This window comes from Chelon labrosus (assembly GCF_963514085.1).
Source record: "Chelon labrosus genome assembly, chromosome: 24".
Taxonomy (NCBI): Eukaryota; Metazoa; Chordata; class Actinopteri; order Mugiliformes; family Mugilidae; genus Chelon; species Chelon labrosus.
The window spans coordinates 1,694,069-1,710,835 of NC_140357.1; the positions used below are offsets into that span (position 1 = coordinate 1,694,069).

At 41.7% G+C, this 16,767-nt stretch overlaps 2 protein-coding genes across 2 annotated transcripts in view; both read right to left on the reverse strand.

Moving 5' to 3' along the window:
- LOC311509334 (double-stranded RNA-specific editase 1-like) overlaps nt 1-751 on the reverse strand; it is a 38,332-nt gene extending 37,581 nt beyond the window's left edge. The window contains exon 1 of the mRNA XM_084574481.1: nt 511-751. The gene's annotated coding sequence lies outside the window, so the exon portion shown is untranslated. The remainder of the gene's footprint in view (nt 1-510) is intronic.
- Nucleotides 752-4,152: 3,401 nt separating this feature from the next.
- slx9 (SLX9 ribosome biogenesis factor) lies at nt 4,153-16,738 on the reverse strand. Its single transcript, XM_084574664.1, has 6 exons — nt 16,463-16,738; nt 16,113-16,233; nt 9,198-9,266; nt 6,369-6,543; nt 5,738-5,803; nt 4,153-5,635 (listed from the first exon to the last, which is right to left on the reverse strand). The coding sequence occupies exons 1-6, from the start codon at nt 16,658-16,660 to the stop codon at nt 5,512-5,514; spliced, it is 753 nt and encodes a 250-aa protein (XP_084430790.1). The 5' UTR covers nt 16,661-16,738; the 3' UTR covers nt 4,153-5,511.
- Between the last annotated feature and the right edge of the window lie 29 nt (nt 16,739-16,767).

Below are 16,767 nucleotides of genomic sequence, written 5' to 3' on the forward strand. Positions count from 1 at the left end.
CTCTTAATTATTTTTTTTAATTTCAAGTCTGCTAAAATATAATGAAATGAAAATGAAAATAATAAAATAATATTAAATAAAATTTGTGTACATAAAATAAAATAAGTTAAATTAAATTTGAACAGTTTTCTTGGATTGTAATATACAAAAAAAAACCTTAACAGAATAAGATACCAGTGTCATAAATTCTACTTAGGGCTGACTCTTGAAGCATATATTTAACACATAATGCAGTTTTGATGGCATCAGTGCACAATAAAATTCCCCGGGGACTGACACCTCCATCTGGGAAACATCAGCGGCATAAGGGATATTTAATAAAATCTAAAATGACCACGTTACATGCCGTGCGCATCAGTGGGATACATATTTTAATACACTGTGCATGGCTCACGGTGTGCGTAAAACCTTTCTCGGATAAACAGACAGAAGAGGAAGGCTGTCGCTATCAATGCGTAAACCCAATGCGCAATTAAAATAAAATAAAGCAACCCGTTAACGGGTACTTACACTGAACTTCTGCGTAAAGGTGCTTTCGGATGCAGACCCTGCAGCGCTCAGAGGACCAGTAGTGGAGTGTCAGCTCGCCGGGGTGAGGGATGGAGAAAAAAGAAAAAAAGAAAAAAAGAATCTCTGGGTAAGGTCTTTCCTGGCTGCTCCAAAAGCTCCTCTTTCTTATTGGACAGGAGGAAAAGGGGTGGGGGTGGAGGGTGGTGGAAATGAGGCCAGGCTTTACGCGCCAGCAGATACGCTGATTGGACGCGCTGCCTATATATGAACAGAAAACTGTATTTGTATGTGTTACTCTTGGTTTTTAGAGGCGGGATTTGCGGCTCTTTGAAAGGAGCCGGATCGTATGAATCCGTTCCTTTTAAAGAGCCGTTCAAAACACTGGCTCTTTTTTATATTTATTTATTTTTAAAATGTCAGCCTGGAGATGACAAATTTTATTCGGGAAATAAATGCTGGGAGGAAGGATATGGTAAGATTTAAATCAGAATCATTTAGACAGTATATACTGTGTAATATTAGACATTCAGTTTATTCCTGAATGTCACATCTTCACTAGGTTTTTATGACCACCAATATGTAGTCTTTATATTATCATCTGCAGATAGAAATATGAGAGGATGCATAGGTTTAACATCGTGAACTGAGGTATAAAATGCTCCTGCATAATTACACATTTGCATGCTAAACCTTGGGCCAAGGAGTGGCAATATATGATGGGACTTGTGTAGAGTTGTGACGTTCGCGAACGAACTGATCCTATTGACCAGCTCTTTTAGACGAACAATGAGAACCAAGCGGTAGTTGCGAGCCTTTCTTTTTTTCCCTTTTGCACACAGTTGCGCTGCGTTGCTTTAAGACAGTGTTGGTAACAGAGATGGTATAGTGGTGAGCATAGCAGCGCGCAGGTGTTTACTGAATTTCTCGTGCAATAAATAAAGCATCTATCTTTCTTGAATCTATATTTTAGATATAGATAGACTCACCACCAGGAGAAGATGTATTGGTGGGATGTCTATAATTCCTTCCCTTTAAAGAGCCATGAATCCCATCACTATTTTACTACAATTTCATCCAAAGAAAGCCAGATAAGACATTTTACATTAACACATGCCCCTTTCTGTTCTGGTTCAAAACTAAATTCAGCCTACATGGATGTACAGTATTTAGGTGAACTGGGTACTGGTCTCAATGATGGCGCCCTCTCACTTGAATTCAATTCACAAGAAACACCAGAGGAGACTCTGCCTGCTAAGGAGACATAGGTCCTTTAGAGTGGAGGGAGCAATTTTGTTGCCTAATTTCCTACTTATTTAATGTTCTATTTCTCCATTTTTATCCCGTGTGCTACTGTCTTTAAATTGCTGCCACAACGCTACAAATGTACCCACTGTGGGTAAAAGATGACCTTATCTTATCCTGTCTCATCTTAACTGGTGCAGGAGACAAAGGTGTTTCTATAGCTTCAGGGTTTGCACATATACTATGCAGTTAACTGCACATAATAGACGTTTGAGAGGTTTCCCCTGCCGGACCCACTGAAGGCTTCCCGTTTAGACATTGTGTAAATTTAAAGTACTTACCTTGGAAGTCCAACAGAAAAGTGATACCAGGTAGTGGCTCACATTTCATTAAGTTTCATCTCCATTGTGCAAAGTAAAAGGTTAACATTATTTGATGCTAATTCAGACACTTGAAATTCAGATTTCAGCATCAAATGTGCTGTTCAGGTCAGGTGCTAACATGCGTGTGTTATCACAGATCATGTAGCAGGGGAACTACAGAATTTAGAAATGCAGATTTGGATATGGGCAAGAGGACTAGATGGAGCACATACTGCTAAACATCATGCACCATTACGGACCATTCGGGCAAAATTTTCCTCTTCATCTTGCCATCATTTTGGCTGTGTTAGTGCATATGGCACATTTTTTTTGTAACAAAGTCTCTCTCTACACAAAGTGTGAAATTCAAAAAAGCATAAAAAAAATTAAAAAAATGAAATCTAACTGGTCAACAGAACGCTGTGAAAACATTTTACTACCTTCTTGAGGCATTAAGGACAAAAATGTCCATGTTAAAAAAACTGCTATAAAAACTTAGCAATATTTGTTATTCTGCATAAATCTCTTAAACCACTTCAGCACTGTACAAAACTATCAATTCAATCATTTTGAGGATTTTAACCCTACAAATACCAGTTTGATCACTTAGTCACTGTTATTTTTCACAAAAAAAAATTTAAAAAAATTATTTTCCATAAAACTAATGTTTGTAGGCTGGGGCATTTTTTTTTTTTTTTTTTTTTTAACAAATCAGTCTGGGATATGATCAAGATTATCTAAAATATTGATTTAATTGCATTATTAGTTTTTGTGTAGTGTCAGATTTAAAATTTACTACCCTCTTGTGACCTTAGCAGACCAAAATCCCCCCATTATAACCACATGTTTTAATCCCTCAGGCATGATGCAATGTAATCCTTCATTCTGCAATATTAGGGTTTCATTTATGAGAACATTTTTAGAGTTCAACACTAAAATCAGCCACTTCCCTATTACAGGGGCTATGCACAAAACGTTTGTTATTTCATTAGTTTTGTTGTTGAGCTTAGCATGCTATTTTAAGGTATGTGTGAGTTTTTGCACCTGACTGGAGTACCGTCACGAACTGTTTGGAGCTTGGCTGTCTGGTCATTTCATTCCTTTGACAACCAATGAGCAAGATGAAGATGTTCTTCTCCGTGGAAAAGGGTCAGAATGAGAGTAGATCAGATCATTCTGCTTCCTCTTCTTCCTCTCCTGACCTTTCCAGTGTGAGTGGAGAGGACACAACGGATCCTGAACAGAATGTACTTCAAAAAATTGGCATGTCTGATTTTCTACTAATGCAGAGATCACCCACTATGTTCCCGTTCGATTCGCCAGCACATGCCATCCTGGTGACAGAGTACGGTGTCGGCCCGGAATCCAACCTCTGGCAACAGGAATTAAACTGATACCTGAGGGTTAATAAAGCACTGGATCATGAGGATATTAGTCTGAGAGGAAGCACAAAGGAGAAGGAAACTGACAGCACAACAAAAGAACCCAAAGTATCAGAGTAAAAGAAGACTATTAAGACTATTTGTAATACTAAAAAACTCCTATAAAGACTTGGAAAAAGTGAAAGAACTTGCATAGAAAGGTGGTTGGTGTCAATGAGTCAATGAGTCAGATCAATAATGAAAACAATCACACCTGGATATGGCCAATTTATTCTGTACTTCTTGACACTTTCTTTTCAAGTCCATCAGATTGAAAGTGTCTGTGAACCACAACTTTCATCTCGGGTTGAGACTGGGCTACTCCAGGACTTCATTCTGGCTCGGACCCCTGAATACGTCCATACCCGTCCGTAACATAGCACAGTCCATGAATCTGAAATGTCCACACCGTCAGAATTGACAGCGAGCTTACACTGGTTTACGTATAAAGAGGATGCATAGGACGCTAACGACGAGCTCTGATTACTTTTAATTTGACACTGTGCTCTTCCATTATTAATGAGTCCTAATGGCCCGCAGCAGCACTGAACCTTCTATTGATTAGGTTTTTCTTACCTCTAATCTAATCATAGCAGCCAACTAGAGCAATGGGGTGGGGTGGGGGGGACATGTCTTTGCTATATTATTACATAGGAGTTGAAATATCGAACTAGAAAACTTCATAAACAAGGATTAGCAATATTTAAGCAACGCTTTAAAAAGTGCTTCGTATGGAGTGTATTTGTCCCTGTAATTGCTGGTGGTAGAATGTAACAAAACAAACTGACTTGTGTTACAATACATATCTTCTTCTTCTAATCTTCTACTTTCAATACTTAGATTTTCCAGTACTGCAAGTATATAGCATGAACCGGACGCCGAAGTATTTGGTACAAGGCCGTGACAAGATAAGGTTCGGCAAAAACCTCCGAATACTATAAATACGACATTTTTGATTATGTGTGTACGGTAATTACACTGAAGCTGCACCTTCCCTTATCAGAAAGGACCCGCGTGCCTTAATTCAACTTGCTTAATGGGCTCAATTTGTCACTTCAGGGGAGACTGGCAACTGCCAAGGACACGGTTGACTAATGAAGTGTCTGCATTCAAAGCCAAACCAAGGAGACAGGGAGTGGACAGAAGAATTTAACAACTTTCCCAAAGTGAGACTGGGGCTGGGGTGTCCTAAACTGTGTTAATGGTTACTTAACAAAACTTAAAGAAAACCCAAAAAAGGCAAATGGTTGGATCCATGTCCCTAGCGAGACATCCATGTCTGTGCTTGAAGATCAAGATGGCTGCTTGAAGGAACACCATAAGTGGGCGGGGCTTCACCACTTCCGGAAACATCTTCAAACGCAAATGTAGGTTGTGTGAAGATGTCACAAGCCTTTGGATGGCACACCATCTGACTGAATATAAAGATGGGAGAACCCTCTGTAACATCACTGAGAATTCCAGAAGAAGCTCAGTGTGGTGGCTCAAGCTATGGCCGTCTCTGCGCTACACGTCTCCGCCTAACTAATTCAAAAGTGGGCAAAGAAGTGGAGCGTAAGTGAAGCTGAGCCAGGCGGGTGATGCCTCGGCTAGCTACCGTGGATCAGAGGAGCCGCTATGGCTATTGCCACTGAGTCATTCAATAGCTCAGCACAATGGTAACGGTGCACCGTTTGATCTGAAAACAGACATTTGAAAACCTCATCTGAATGTAAAGTGATTTATTACTGCAGAGGAAGTGTGGATAATAGGAGCCGAAGGATAATTAACAGTCATCATTTACATTTACAGGCTTATTTTGTGTATGTCCAGTCAGAAGCATCCCTTAGTCAGCAGTCCGGAAGTGTGATGTAGTACGAGGTATTAGGGTGTGGCGTTGGGCTTTCCCGGCAAAGTCATTTCATGTTTCATGTGCTTGTGTTGCGTTCATGTGCGTGGAGGCGCCTCCGTCTTACACAGTTCGTTTGTTGCCGCCGTTAGCTGCAACCGTCCTCTTCCTTCTTCATCCTCTTCCTCAGCAGTTCGCCGATATCGGCTAGAGGATTCATTTTGCCAGAAAGTTTCTTGACTGCGTCGCTGAACTGGTTGGTTTCAGTTTCCCTGAAAGAGGAGGAAAACATGCTTAGAGTGGACATTTCCCTTCTAATCAGCCAGACATTCAAGGGACACGGAGCCAAGAAAAAAGAAATTCAAGTTGCTTACAGGAGTTTCCGTTTCTGGGACTGTTTCATCTGATTGAAATCAGTTGGCTCTGGCCTCTTCATCGGCCTTGAGGGAGAAGGGAGGACAAAGAGACGGACATTTTAACACACCAAGACTAAGAGATTCTGTTCGACTTGCAAGGTTTCACTACAACTCAACACTAAAGGCTGGTAATAGTCCAGAGTTGCAAAGACAGTTGCACAATGGCTATTTTGGTTGAGGGTTAGGTTTAAACTCAATAATTATAGATTACCACACTTAAGAATGAACAAAACTGCAATGTTAACACTTGATGCCCAGCTCATTGAGATGCCACCTTGGAACTTCCGTTGTATCCAAATAAAAAGCTGAAACAAGCGCAACTCTAGGTTTGAGTACCATTGAGTTCTATTCATTGGGGAATGAAAACTGTATTTCCTCACACTACAGGTAAGAGTCTAGTCATAAACAGACTCTAGTTTCTGATGGGCAACACTCACAAATGTTCCTGTTAAACCCTAACTCCCCACCAGTCTTTTAGAACTGAAAAGGCTACTTGAATGAGTGGCGAAACTCTATAAAGCCCTTGTTTCAGCTTGATTTTTGGACATACCATAACCTGGATGACTGAGAACCTTCACAGACAACTTACGCTTTATTTTTTCTGCTTTTCCGGCGAGACGTTGTGGCTGTGGCGGCAGGACCAATGAGTTGACAAAGCGTGGGCAAGGCGTCCGCCAGCGGCTTCATGTCTCCCACCACAGGCGTGGCCTGTCTGCGGGCCTCGGCTGCCTGCTGCTCTTTAGCCTGCTTGATGGAACTGATCTCTGAGAGTGGTAGAAAGACAGAAAGGGCTAAATGGCTCAGTGGGATGTGAGGGGAAGAGGTCTCCAGACGGTGCACACAGCTCGGCATGTACTGAACTACGACGTCAGTCTGAACCGTGTCACAGTTTGTCTATTTTCTGATTGGAATTCATCTTCATTTGAAAGATTAGCAATTGATTCATAATCCTTGAACCAGAAGCTCCCGACTCTGAGAGCAGCGTTCAGAAAGCTGATAGGTAGGACGGTATGACAACAGTGTGAAAACTACAAATCTCCAATCCTGGAAAATATCTGAAATATCTTTAAATGAGTCAAATTTTATCATGGGTTTGCACTCATGGTATCTACTGGCAATGAGTAGATGCCTTCACAGCACTCTGTGTTGTGAGATAGACCAGCGTGGTACTGTGATAGGATGAAACCTATGCAACAAGTTCAGTCATGACATTTCCTCGCTACTAAATAAGCCCCTTAGTTCCAGTGAAAGGAACTCTGAATGCTTCAGCATGCCAAGAGATTTTGGACAATTCCATGCTCCCAACTTTGGGGAGTTCGGGGATGGTCCCTTCCTGTTCCAACATGACTGCGCACCAATACACAAAGCAAGGTCCATAAAGACATGGATGATGAGTTTGGTGTGGAAGATCTTGACTGGCCTGTCCTGACCTCAACTTGATAGAACGCCTTTGGGATGAATTAGAGCGAAGACTGTGAGCTAGACCTTCTCGTCCAACATCAGTGTCTGACACTGCAAATGTATTTTGGAAAGAATGGTCAAAAATTCCCATGAACACACTCCTAGACCTTGTGGAAAGCCTTCCCGGAAGAGTTGTTGTAGCCGCAAAGGGTGGCCTTACATCATATCAAACAATCACTGAAAAAATTTGCCATGTTTTAGTTTGGTCCCAGTCCCATCCACTAACATGGAGGGGATGGACCTTTTGATCTATACTACAGCCAGCCAACAGAAGGAGCTCTATTTGCTTAAGCTTCACTTTTGAGGAGCTGTTCCATCGTCCATCTTTATACGGCCAATGGTTGAAGCAGCAGACCTCTTTAACTTTTAGTTACCAGACATCCCGAAAGTCTTTAGCAGTTGTGTGTTACACTACAAGGTTTTTCACCATGACCAAGTGTCCACGATGTGTCCACTCGCATCCTGTTGGTTAAAAGATTTACAAAAGTCAGGCTTCAATCTGCTGTCCCTACCCTGTGTCTATGAACCAAAAAAAAAAAACTTAATCATTCCTTATTATTTCCTCCTTATTCCTGAAAACCGTATGCCATTCAGCTGGGTTTGGGTTTCAGCAAAGACTGAGGCACACGGCCATTAACAACTAATTATACGCCTGAAGAGGATACGTGTTGTGTTACTTAGGAATTGATTGGCTCAGCAGAAGGTTACAGTTACAGGCCTGACCCCAATTATTGGAGATCCTGGCGGCAGTGTTGGGGAGAAGAGTTATAACTACAGAGAAATGATGGGCCCCGAGTCTGAATACCCACTGATGCGCTCATTAAAAAATGGCCCATAGCTCTAAGAGAGGTGTTTGTATAGCGGTTACCAAGCATGGCAACCAAGAAGAGTTAAAAGCTAATTCGGGTACATTTAATTGCATCTGTTTGATAAACTGTAAAGAAATAGTTGGTAAAACAGGGCTGGCATTGTGGCATAACACATCCATGAGATTACTAGGTGCTGTTTTAATTGTTTTGTCATGACGTAGGTTACCTAACAGGCCGACAGGCGTCGTTAGAGTGGCAGAACATTTTCTTCCTACTCCTTCCAAAAAATCTAAATTTCACACCGAGTTGAGAGAATGCAGCAAGGAAAGAAGATCTTCCCACAAAAAAAAAAAAAAAAAAACAGATTCAAGGACGTAGCTCGGGACTGGATTTCAATTACAGTAAAATAGGAGGTCATTTGAGCTGCAATTACAACTGGGAGGGAGGTGAAAATGACTCATGGGCGCTTGACAATATTAAACTCACCTTGCGTCAGCTGGAGAAAGAAATTACACGCAATATCGGTGGTAAAGGCATAAGCACCAATGTAACATGGGATAACGGATGGGCTTTCACTCAATGGAGAGATCTCCAGGAGTGGAGAGGGTTTGAAGAAGACACTGAGTTGGCATTATTCCTAGCAGATCAATAAGTAATGAAGCCTTCATTCCTATCCCACCATTAATTAAAGGAATCTCAGCATGTGTGTCTTCCAGTTCTTCGCATTTCTCGACAACTGTTCTTCATTCTACTACTAAACTCACAGGGCATATATGATCTGGACAGGCACTCCTCAGATTTTGGTCCACGTTCTAGAGTACTGTCCCAGATCACATCACAATTTGTCTACCGACTAACAAGCCTCAGAAGTCGTCTACTGCCGCTTTAACTGGGGCAATGAATGCAAAGTTCGCAGCAAAAGTTTTAAAACAAGATAAATGCGTAACCCTCGTCAAATATTTAAGAGTGGGAATTCAAAGTTGGCTGATTGCAGATTGCGCTTGGACTTGATGAAGGTTTTAAAGTTAGGGATTTGAAAATGTCATTTAAATGTTGAATTTAAGTTATCCACTCCAGTTTAATTAGTTAAATTAGTGGTAACGCCGTGTTTAATGCCCATTCCTTCTTAAGTACTGATATCAACTCACTGCTGAGCCATCTCTCCCTCCTCTCCTTCATCTTCTCTTTCTTTGACTGGATTTTCTTCTCCTCTGGGCCTGTGAAAACACAAACACATGGTTATTAACGTCTTCTTCTTCTTCCCAAACTGTACACTGAATGTGCATGTCAATAACAATCCCCGCAGAAAAAAAAGACGCAAATCAAACAAAACTCTTGAAAAAATATGCAGTTATGAGCCAATCAAATATGTTTCTTGGGTTGTGGAGGGCAAAGACATGTATACAGCCGATACAGAATATAATAAGCATTCCCTTTGTTAACAAAGTTAAAGGAAATAGAGAAAAAAAAAAACTCTTACTGTACATCACATTTTTTTTGACACTGTCCCGCAAGATTTGAGTTATTTTTAGTCTGCCTTGCACACGTTTGACATCTCCCAACAGATTTTCAATGACACACACACACTGTCCTGCTGTACCCCTGCCCCCCATTGAAGGTCAAGTTAATTTTATTGTATTTTCCAAATCACAACAGACGTAATATAAGGTTACCGTTCCAGTTTTTTTTTTTTATTAAACAAACTAAATGCTGCTCTACTATTTATCTTATTTACACGACAGCATGTCATGTCCGTCTATACATCGTCGTATGTCGGAGTTCCGCCCCACCCCCTCAAACCCCAGCCCCCTCAAAGCCGTAAACCTAGGGGAAACTCGAAGAATTTGCTGCAAGTACCTGGTGCAGACAGGTATCCAAAACCCAATTCAGCAACATTCCACATGTCTAATTTCTGTGTTTACATTTGGTCAAACAAATGTTTCAAACCTAAAAATTGGATTTTTTTTTTTTTTTTTTTAGAAGAGAGTAGAGAGTTTTTTGAGATAAGGGACTTTTTAACATGATGGTATGAATTACTTAAATGTGTTGTTTTATTAAACTTACACAAAGTGTAGTTAATGTAAATGCTCTATTATTTATTTAAAATACATAAATGAATGTGGGCATAGACGAGAACCGCTGCGCTAACTTCAAATCTGATATTTGATTCTCACTGCAATGCATTACTTATGGGATAAATAGGCAGGAATACTACTTAAGAGACTAAAAAAAGAAAATACACCAGAGATACAGAGAAAAATAACTACAGACCTATCTGGTTCCTTTTCCTTTCTGTGAATAACATCCCTGGCTGGAAGGGAAAGTTTTTTTAATGACATCTTATCAGCAAAGCCACCTTGAGGTTCCCTGTGGTCAGGACATCCTCGGGGGCGAGAGAGGCTCGGGCATAACGGATAAACCATGAGAATGTGTGTGTTGTATAAATTCTACAATGCTTCGTACTTCTACATTATCAGGAGTCTAATTTTAACAGTGGTTGGGTAGGAAACATCGACACCGGGGAGCAGAGATATCTGCACTGTGGCCTGGGTCGTCACAGAACATTCATTTCCCTTCCTCTCAATGACGATGGAAAGAGGTGTTAGAGACAAAGCTGCACTTGATCACAGAAATAAAGTAATTTAAAGCTACAGTAATGATTTCACAACATGCACACCGAAATTTGAGGGTGCAAAGACAGGAACGAGGAGAACTGCTTTTTATGACCCACCAAATGTAAACCTCAACCTTATTTCTGGCATAAAATACGGTCATTTACTCACCCATATAACTTTTGTGTAATTTGTATTCCTTCGGGGGATAATTAGATCAGCGTATATCCATATAGTGGGAGTGATTGGGGCACCGAAACACAGCCTCTAAATAACGCATTATCTACCACGAAAAAAACTATTTCTTTGTTGTCGTACGCTAGTGCTATTCCCTGTTGAGTCCGGAGTTAGCTGTTATCATCATCTGGGGTCTGCTATGGTTCGTCCACAACCTCAGAATCGGAAAAATAGTCAGCCATGTTGCAAAAAGCTAGCAGTAGCAAATTACAGGTAAACAAGCCGACCGTCGCGGGTGCGTGCGGCGCTCAGAGACGACATCATCCAGGTCAGAAGTACGACAACAAAATATTGGTGAAACGAATGAGTTTCGCGGAAGATAATGCGTTATTCAGAGGCTGTGTTTCGGTGCCCCAGTCACTCCCACTATATGGATATACGCAGATTGAAATATCTCCCGAAGGAATACAAATTACACAAAGGTAATATGGGTGAGTAAACGACCGTATTTTGTGCCATTGTATGGGAAACCCTGCTACACTATATTACCAAAAGTATTCGCTCACCCATTCAAATGATCAGAATCAGGTGTTCTAATCACTTGGCCTGGCCCCAGGTGTATAAATTCAAGCACTCAGGCATGCAGACTGTGAAACAAGACATTTGTGAAAGAATGGGCCGCTCTCAGGAGCTCAGTGAATTCCAGCGTGGAACTGTCATAGGATGCCACTTGTGCAACAAATCCAGTTGTGAAATTTCCTCGCTCCTAAATATTCCACAGTCAACTGTCAGCTCTATTATAACAAAATGGAAGCGTTTGGGAAAAACAGCAACTCAGCCACGAAGTGGTAGGCCACGTTAAGTGACGGAGAGGGGTCAGCGGATGCTGAAGCGCATAGTGCAAAGAGGTCGCCGACTTTCTGCACAGTCAATTGCTACAGAGCTACAAACTTCATGTGACCTTCAGATTAGCCCAAGTACAGTACGCAGAGAGCTTCATGGAATGGGTTTCCATGGCCGAGCAGCTGCAGCCAAGCCACACATCACCAAGTGCAATGCAAGGCGTCGGATGCAATGGTGTAAAGCACGCCGCCACTGGCCTCTAGAGCAGTGGAGACGCGTTCTCTGGAGTGATGAATCACGCTTTACCATCTGGCAATCTGATGGACGAGTCTGGGTTTGGAGGTTGCCAGGAGAACGGTACATTTCAGATTGCATTGTGCCAACTGTGAAATTTGGTGGAGGAGGAATTATGGTATGGGGTTGTTTTTCAGGAGCTGGGCTTGGCCCCTTAGTTCCAGTGAAAAGAACATTGAATGCTTCAGGATACCAAAACATTTTGGACAATTCCATGCTCCCAACCTTGTGGGAACAGTTTGGAGCGGGCCCCTTCCTCTTCCAACATGACTGTGCACCAGTGCACAAAGCAAGGTCCATAAAGACGTGGATGACAGAGTCTGGTGTGGATGAACTTGACTGGCCTGCACAGAGTCCTGACCTGAACCCGATAGAACACCTTTGGGATGAATTAGAGCGGAGACTGAGAGCCAGGCCTTCTCGACCAACATCAGTGTGTGACCTCACCAATGCGCTTTTGGAAGAATGGTCAAAAATTCCTATAAACACTCTCCTCAACCTTGTGGACAGTCTTCCCAGAAGAGTTGAAGCTGTAATAGCTGCAAAAGGTGGACCGACATCATATTGGATTCTATGAGTTAGGAATGGGATGGCACTTCAGTTCATAGAATGAGTAAAGGCAGGTGAGCGAATACTTTTGGTAATATAGTGTATATACATAGGAAGGATAAATGATGAGGTGCAATAATATGGATGGAAAACCACTGACATGACTACGATGGAGTTTTATAGTTTTATATAAAGCAAGCTGTTTTAGGGAATTTGTTGCTGTTTAATCTGGGTGTGTCATCAGGTCCATATGAGAACAAAAACTACAAATATTGATGGGCCTTTACCAGAAATCGCCTAATAAAGTACAGAGGCCTGAAGGCAACAGCTGGTAATTAACAAAACTGTAATAATATTTTACAGTTCACAGGAAATATCGAGTCAAGTCACAAATTTAAAAAGATTGAGAGTCATCCATCAGAAACCCAGAGCCAGTTAACCTGGTATTTCCACATATTCCTGATACATGATTCAATGGAGTCTTTAACCAGTAAAATCCAATATTGCACTGGACATCATTTTAAACTGTGACTGAATGCCGTACACAATATACATGCCAATATCAAATTTCTCAGTACCATGTAAACTAACGGTCATGTTATGCCTGACCTAGCTTCCATCCATTGATTGCTGGCAGCTCTAGCTCTGAATAGGTCAAAGATCAGAGGCAACTCATAGGCTTGTATGTCATTTCTCATTTTTCAATGAGCTCAGCAGGCTGTGATGTGTTGTGCCGTGCCCTGGCCCTGGCCCTGGCCCTGGCCCACCACCAGCAGCAGTAAGAATGTGTCAAGATACACTTTAGACTTGTAAATAGGTTAAAAAAAATAGGTTTACTAAATAAGTCACTCCTTCGATACTGGTGGGCTCACATAAGATTTAGGGCTGTTAAGGACCTAGGTTTGGACAGATACTTAACTGAAACCATGACTGAAATAAATATTTATTGAGTGATCACAACAGGCACATTATCTACAAAGTCTGTACACTCCAGAGATCCTGGCAGGCCTTTATCAGCCACCACGGCATTAAACAACACAAGTGTTTTTGCCGCTGTTTGCAGTAAAAGAACAGGCAAAAGATAAGCATCTGCTGCTGACTACAATTGCGGGTGGAAGGAGGGGAAATCTAATCTGGGAAGGAGCGAGTGTCTGTGGTGTTTACCGAGGGGAGAGAATGGGAAGGGTGTCTTTACCACCACTCCACTCCCACTGGGAGCATCGTCTTTCCACTAGAGGTGACCCCCTTATCTACCCAGCGTCCACAACCAGACAGACTGCACGTCTTACTCAGACATGTGTCAGTTACAAATTTGAACTCATTTGTAATTTTCCCTCTGATGAGGCATTTAAAAACATGCTAGTTCCTAATATGCTACTGATATTTTGAGTGCCTCCTCCAAATCATCTCTGACTTGCCAAGATGTCAGCAGCAGACCCTTTAAAGGTCAATACAATGGGATGTACTGTAAAAGGTCTTGTATTTATATAGTGCTTTTCCACCCAAGGCACTCTAGAGTCACAATGACCCAACTTCCAGGAACTTCGCATTGGCGCAGGCTACACAGGTTACGCCGTCTACGTCTCGCGGTACTTTAAATGATGCTTTAAATGACATAGCCTGGGGTGTGTTTGGGGTCCTGTTAAAAAAATAAATGAAGGTCCCGCTAAGTGGAAATTAGATGGCTCTGGATGTGTTTGGTGATAACTGGTTGGTGCAGAGATGCCAACAGGTAAAAATAAAATAAATCTGGTTAAAATGAAGCAATGAACGGGAGGGGAGAGAAATAAACTGCCATGAAATAAGAGGAGCAGAAAGATGAGGAGGGGAGTGGAGATGAGTGAAGCTGGAATGTCTTTAGCAAGATGACCTCAGAAGAAAGAGAAACCAGGGTCTCCAGTCTGTAAGTGATACAACATCTCTAATTGGACTGCAGACACTGCAGAGTGCTTTGTCAAATAGCGGCGGGGCTGTCTGATCAGCTTCCTCAGTAAAAAGCCGAGGCACAATATTCAAGGATATAAAGTGTGTAGTTATAATCCATGTGTCGAACTGCACATGACTTCTGCTGCTGAAACACAAGGTGTGGTTAAACTTTGATTTCAAGCTTGAGGTAAATTTACACCACGAATGGTCTATAAATAGCAACTAGTAATTGTCTGGTGAGGGCTCACATCCAACTTTGCTCAGTACTAGTCTTAAAAGCTGGAGGGAGATGTTCCCTCGGCTTTAATTAGTGGGACATAATTCACCTCACAAAAACTTCACTGTAGTTAGTTGTGGTTCCGCTGTAGTATCTAGAGGACAATCACATGTCTTAGGCGACATCTAGTGGCCGGTTATGGCATAGTTGAATCAATAATTCAGTGTTTTGATCAGCACAACATCACCTACGCTGAGGAACTATCTAGTACATTTACAGGCAAATAATAATATATATATATATCAATAGATATAATATAGACAAAATGTGCCTAATATAGGAACAAAATCAGTATCAGACATGTCGAAGTTGTGCAATGTGAACAGTTCAGAGTTGCCTGTGTATGTATATGTGCGTGTGGGTGTATAGTGAATTGCATATACTGTGTTGTCTATACTTTCCATACCACATATACACGATCTACATACTATTATTACAGTATTATGTACTTATATTGTAACGTACCTATACAATAGTCATGGCGTGTACCCAATTATTGGGCTCTTTTTGCACTTGCTGCTATTTGCACTACTGGTTGGATGCTAAACTGCATTCTGCCGTGTATGTACCTGCACTATATGCAACGACTATAAAGCAGAATCTCATCTAATATGCAAAGAAAAGTTAATTTTCAGTGATAAAAGGGCAGATGTGCAGATTTTCACAAAGTACAACGCTCCAATTAGCGTCAACATCCATGTAGGTTGAAAGGTGAGTGCGAGAAATGATGTTATTATTCATTGCTTAGCTAAACTAATCAGCAAAGGGGCAGCCCAAAAAACGATTATTGATTGCGAGCACACCCGCTGGCTAATGACAAGTGGAATTTCCACTGGGACTCTTAATTCTTTAGGGGGAACCTCAGGGTTTGTTGCAAAACAGATGCTGCCATGCAGAAAGAGATCATGAGATATGCAGGTCCAGGAGAGATTTATGGCTATTTGAAAGGAGCCGGATCTTGTGAGTCCATCCTGGCTTTCAAAGAGCTTATCAAAAGACTGGCTCATTTTGATATTTATTTATTTTTAAGATGCCAGCCTGGGGCTAACTGTGAGCACTGTGATAGGGTAAGATTTGGATCAGAATCATTCAAACTTGGACAACCCACCAATACATATTCTCTTGCTGGGATATCTGAATCTATCTTTACTTAAACTATAGACTTCAGATAGACAGATGCTCCATTTATTGGGTGAGAAATTCAGTAAACTCCTTTGCACTGAACGCAAATTTAAATTAGGAGCATCTGTGGGTATATGAATGAAATGCAGCAATAACAAAAAAAGAACGGTCTCGCAACTGCAACTTGGTTCCAATCATTCGTTTTAAAGAGCCGGTCAACAGATCCGGTTCGTCCGCGAACGTTTCAACTCCGCTCCTCTCACCTGTCTTTGCAGGTGTGGGCACATCTGGGGGTTCCTCAAACTTCAGTGTTTGTACCAGAGCCTCTGGTGAGATTTTAGTGCCTGCAAAAATCCCAGCGGGTAAAGACCTCTCTGCCAGGACCTGTGAGAAATTCAGAATAGCAAAGTAATTATCAATCACCTCGAGAAATGGCTGTTATTTTGATTGGTCAGTGGATTCTGTTCATAACAACAGACAATAACAACACATGTACACTGGCTGTATTTACATGTTAACATACTCGTTATTAATAGTTTTAAAGGAGTTCTGCACATATTCTTTTATTAGCATCATGTCAGCGTCGATTATTCGAAGATTTCATATGACAGACCTGTTTAGCATTCTTCGCAGCGCCGCTGTTTTCCACGTGTGGAGGACTTCTTGTGTCTAGCTCCAGGGAAGGAGGCTTCACTAAACCCAGAGGTAACGCGGGGCCGGGGGGCTGTGTTGTTGTGAGGCTGCCCGGCTTGTCAAACTTCACCGCCTCCTGGTGGAGCTTCTGCCGGACGTGTTTTATCTTTCCAACCATGATAATATCGCCTAGCAAACTTTAAATATGAATTAATCTCAGGCGCTTTCTTTTTAACGAGCAGCTGCTTTGCTGTCCCCTGCGTCGACTGCGTATGACGTAGGACG

Bases quoted from the DNA above. Each gene is read 5' to 3' on its own strand.
- slx9 (XM_084574664.1), bottom strand. From the start codon at position 16,660: ATGGTTGGAAAGATAAAACACGTCCGGCAGAAGCTCCACCAGGAGGCG. The intron at 16,234-16,462 runs GTCTGTCATATG...AATTTCTCACAG, and splicing joins CTGCGAAGAATGCTAAACAG to GTCCTGGCAGAGAGGTCTTT. The intron at 5,636-5,737 runs GTAAGCAACTTG...CTCCTCTTTCAG, and splicing joins TCCCAGAAACGGAAACTCCT to GGAAACTGAAACCAACCAGT.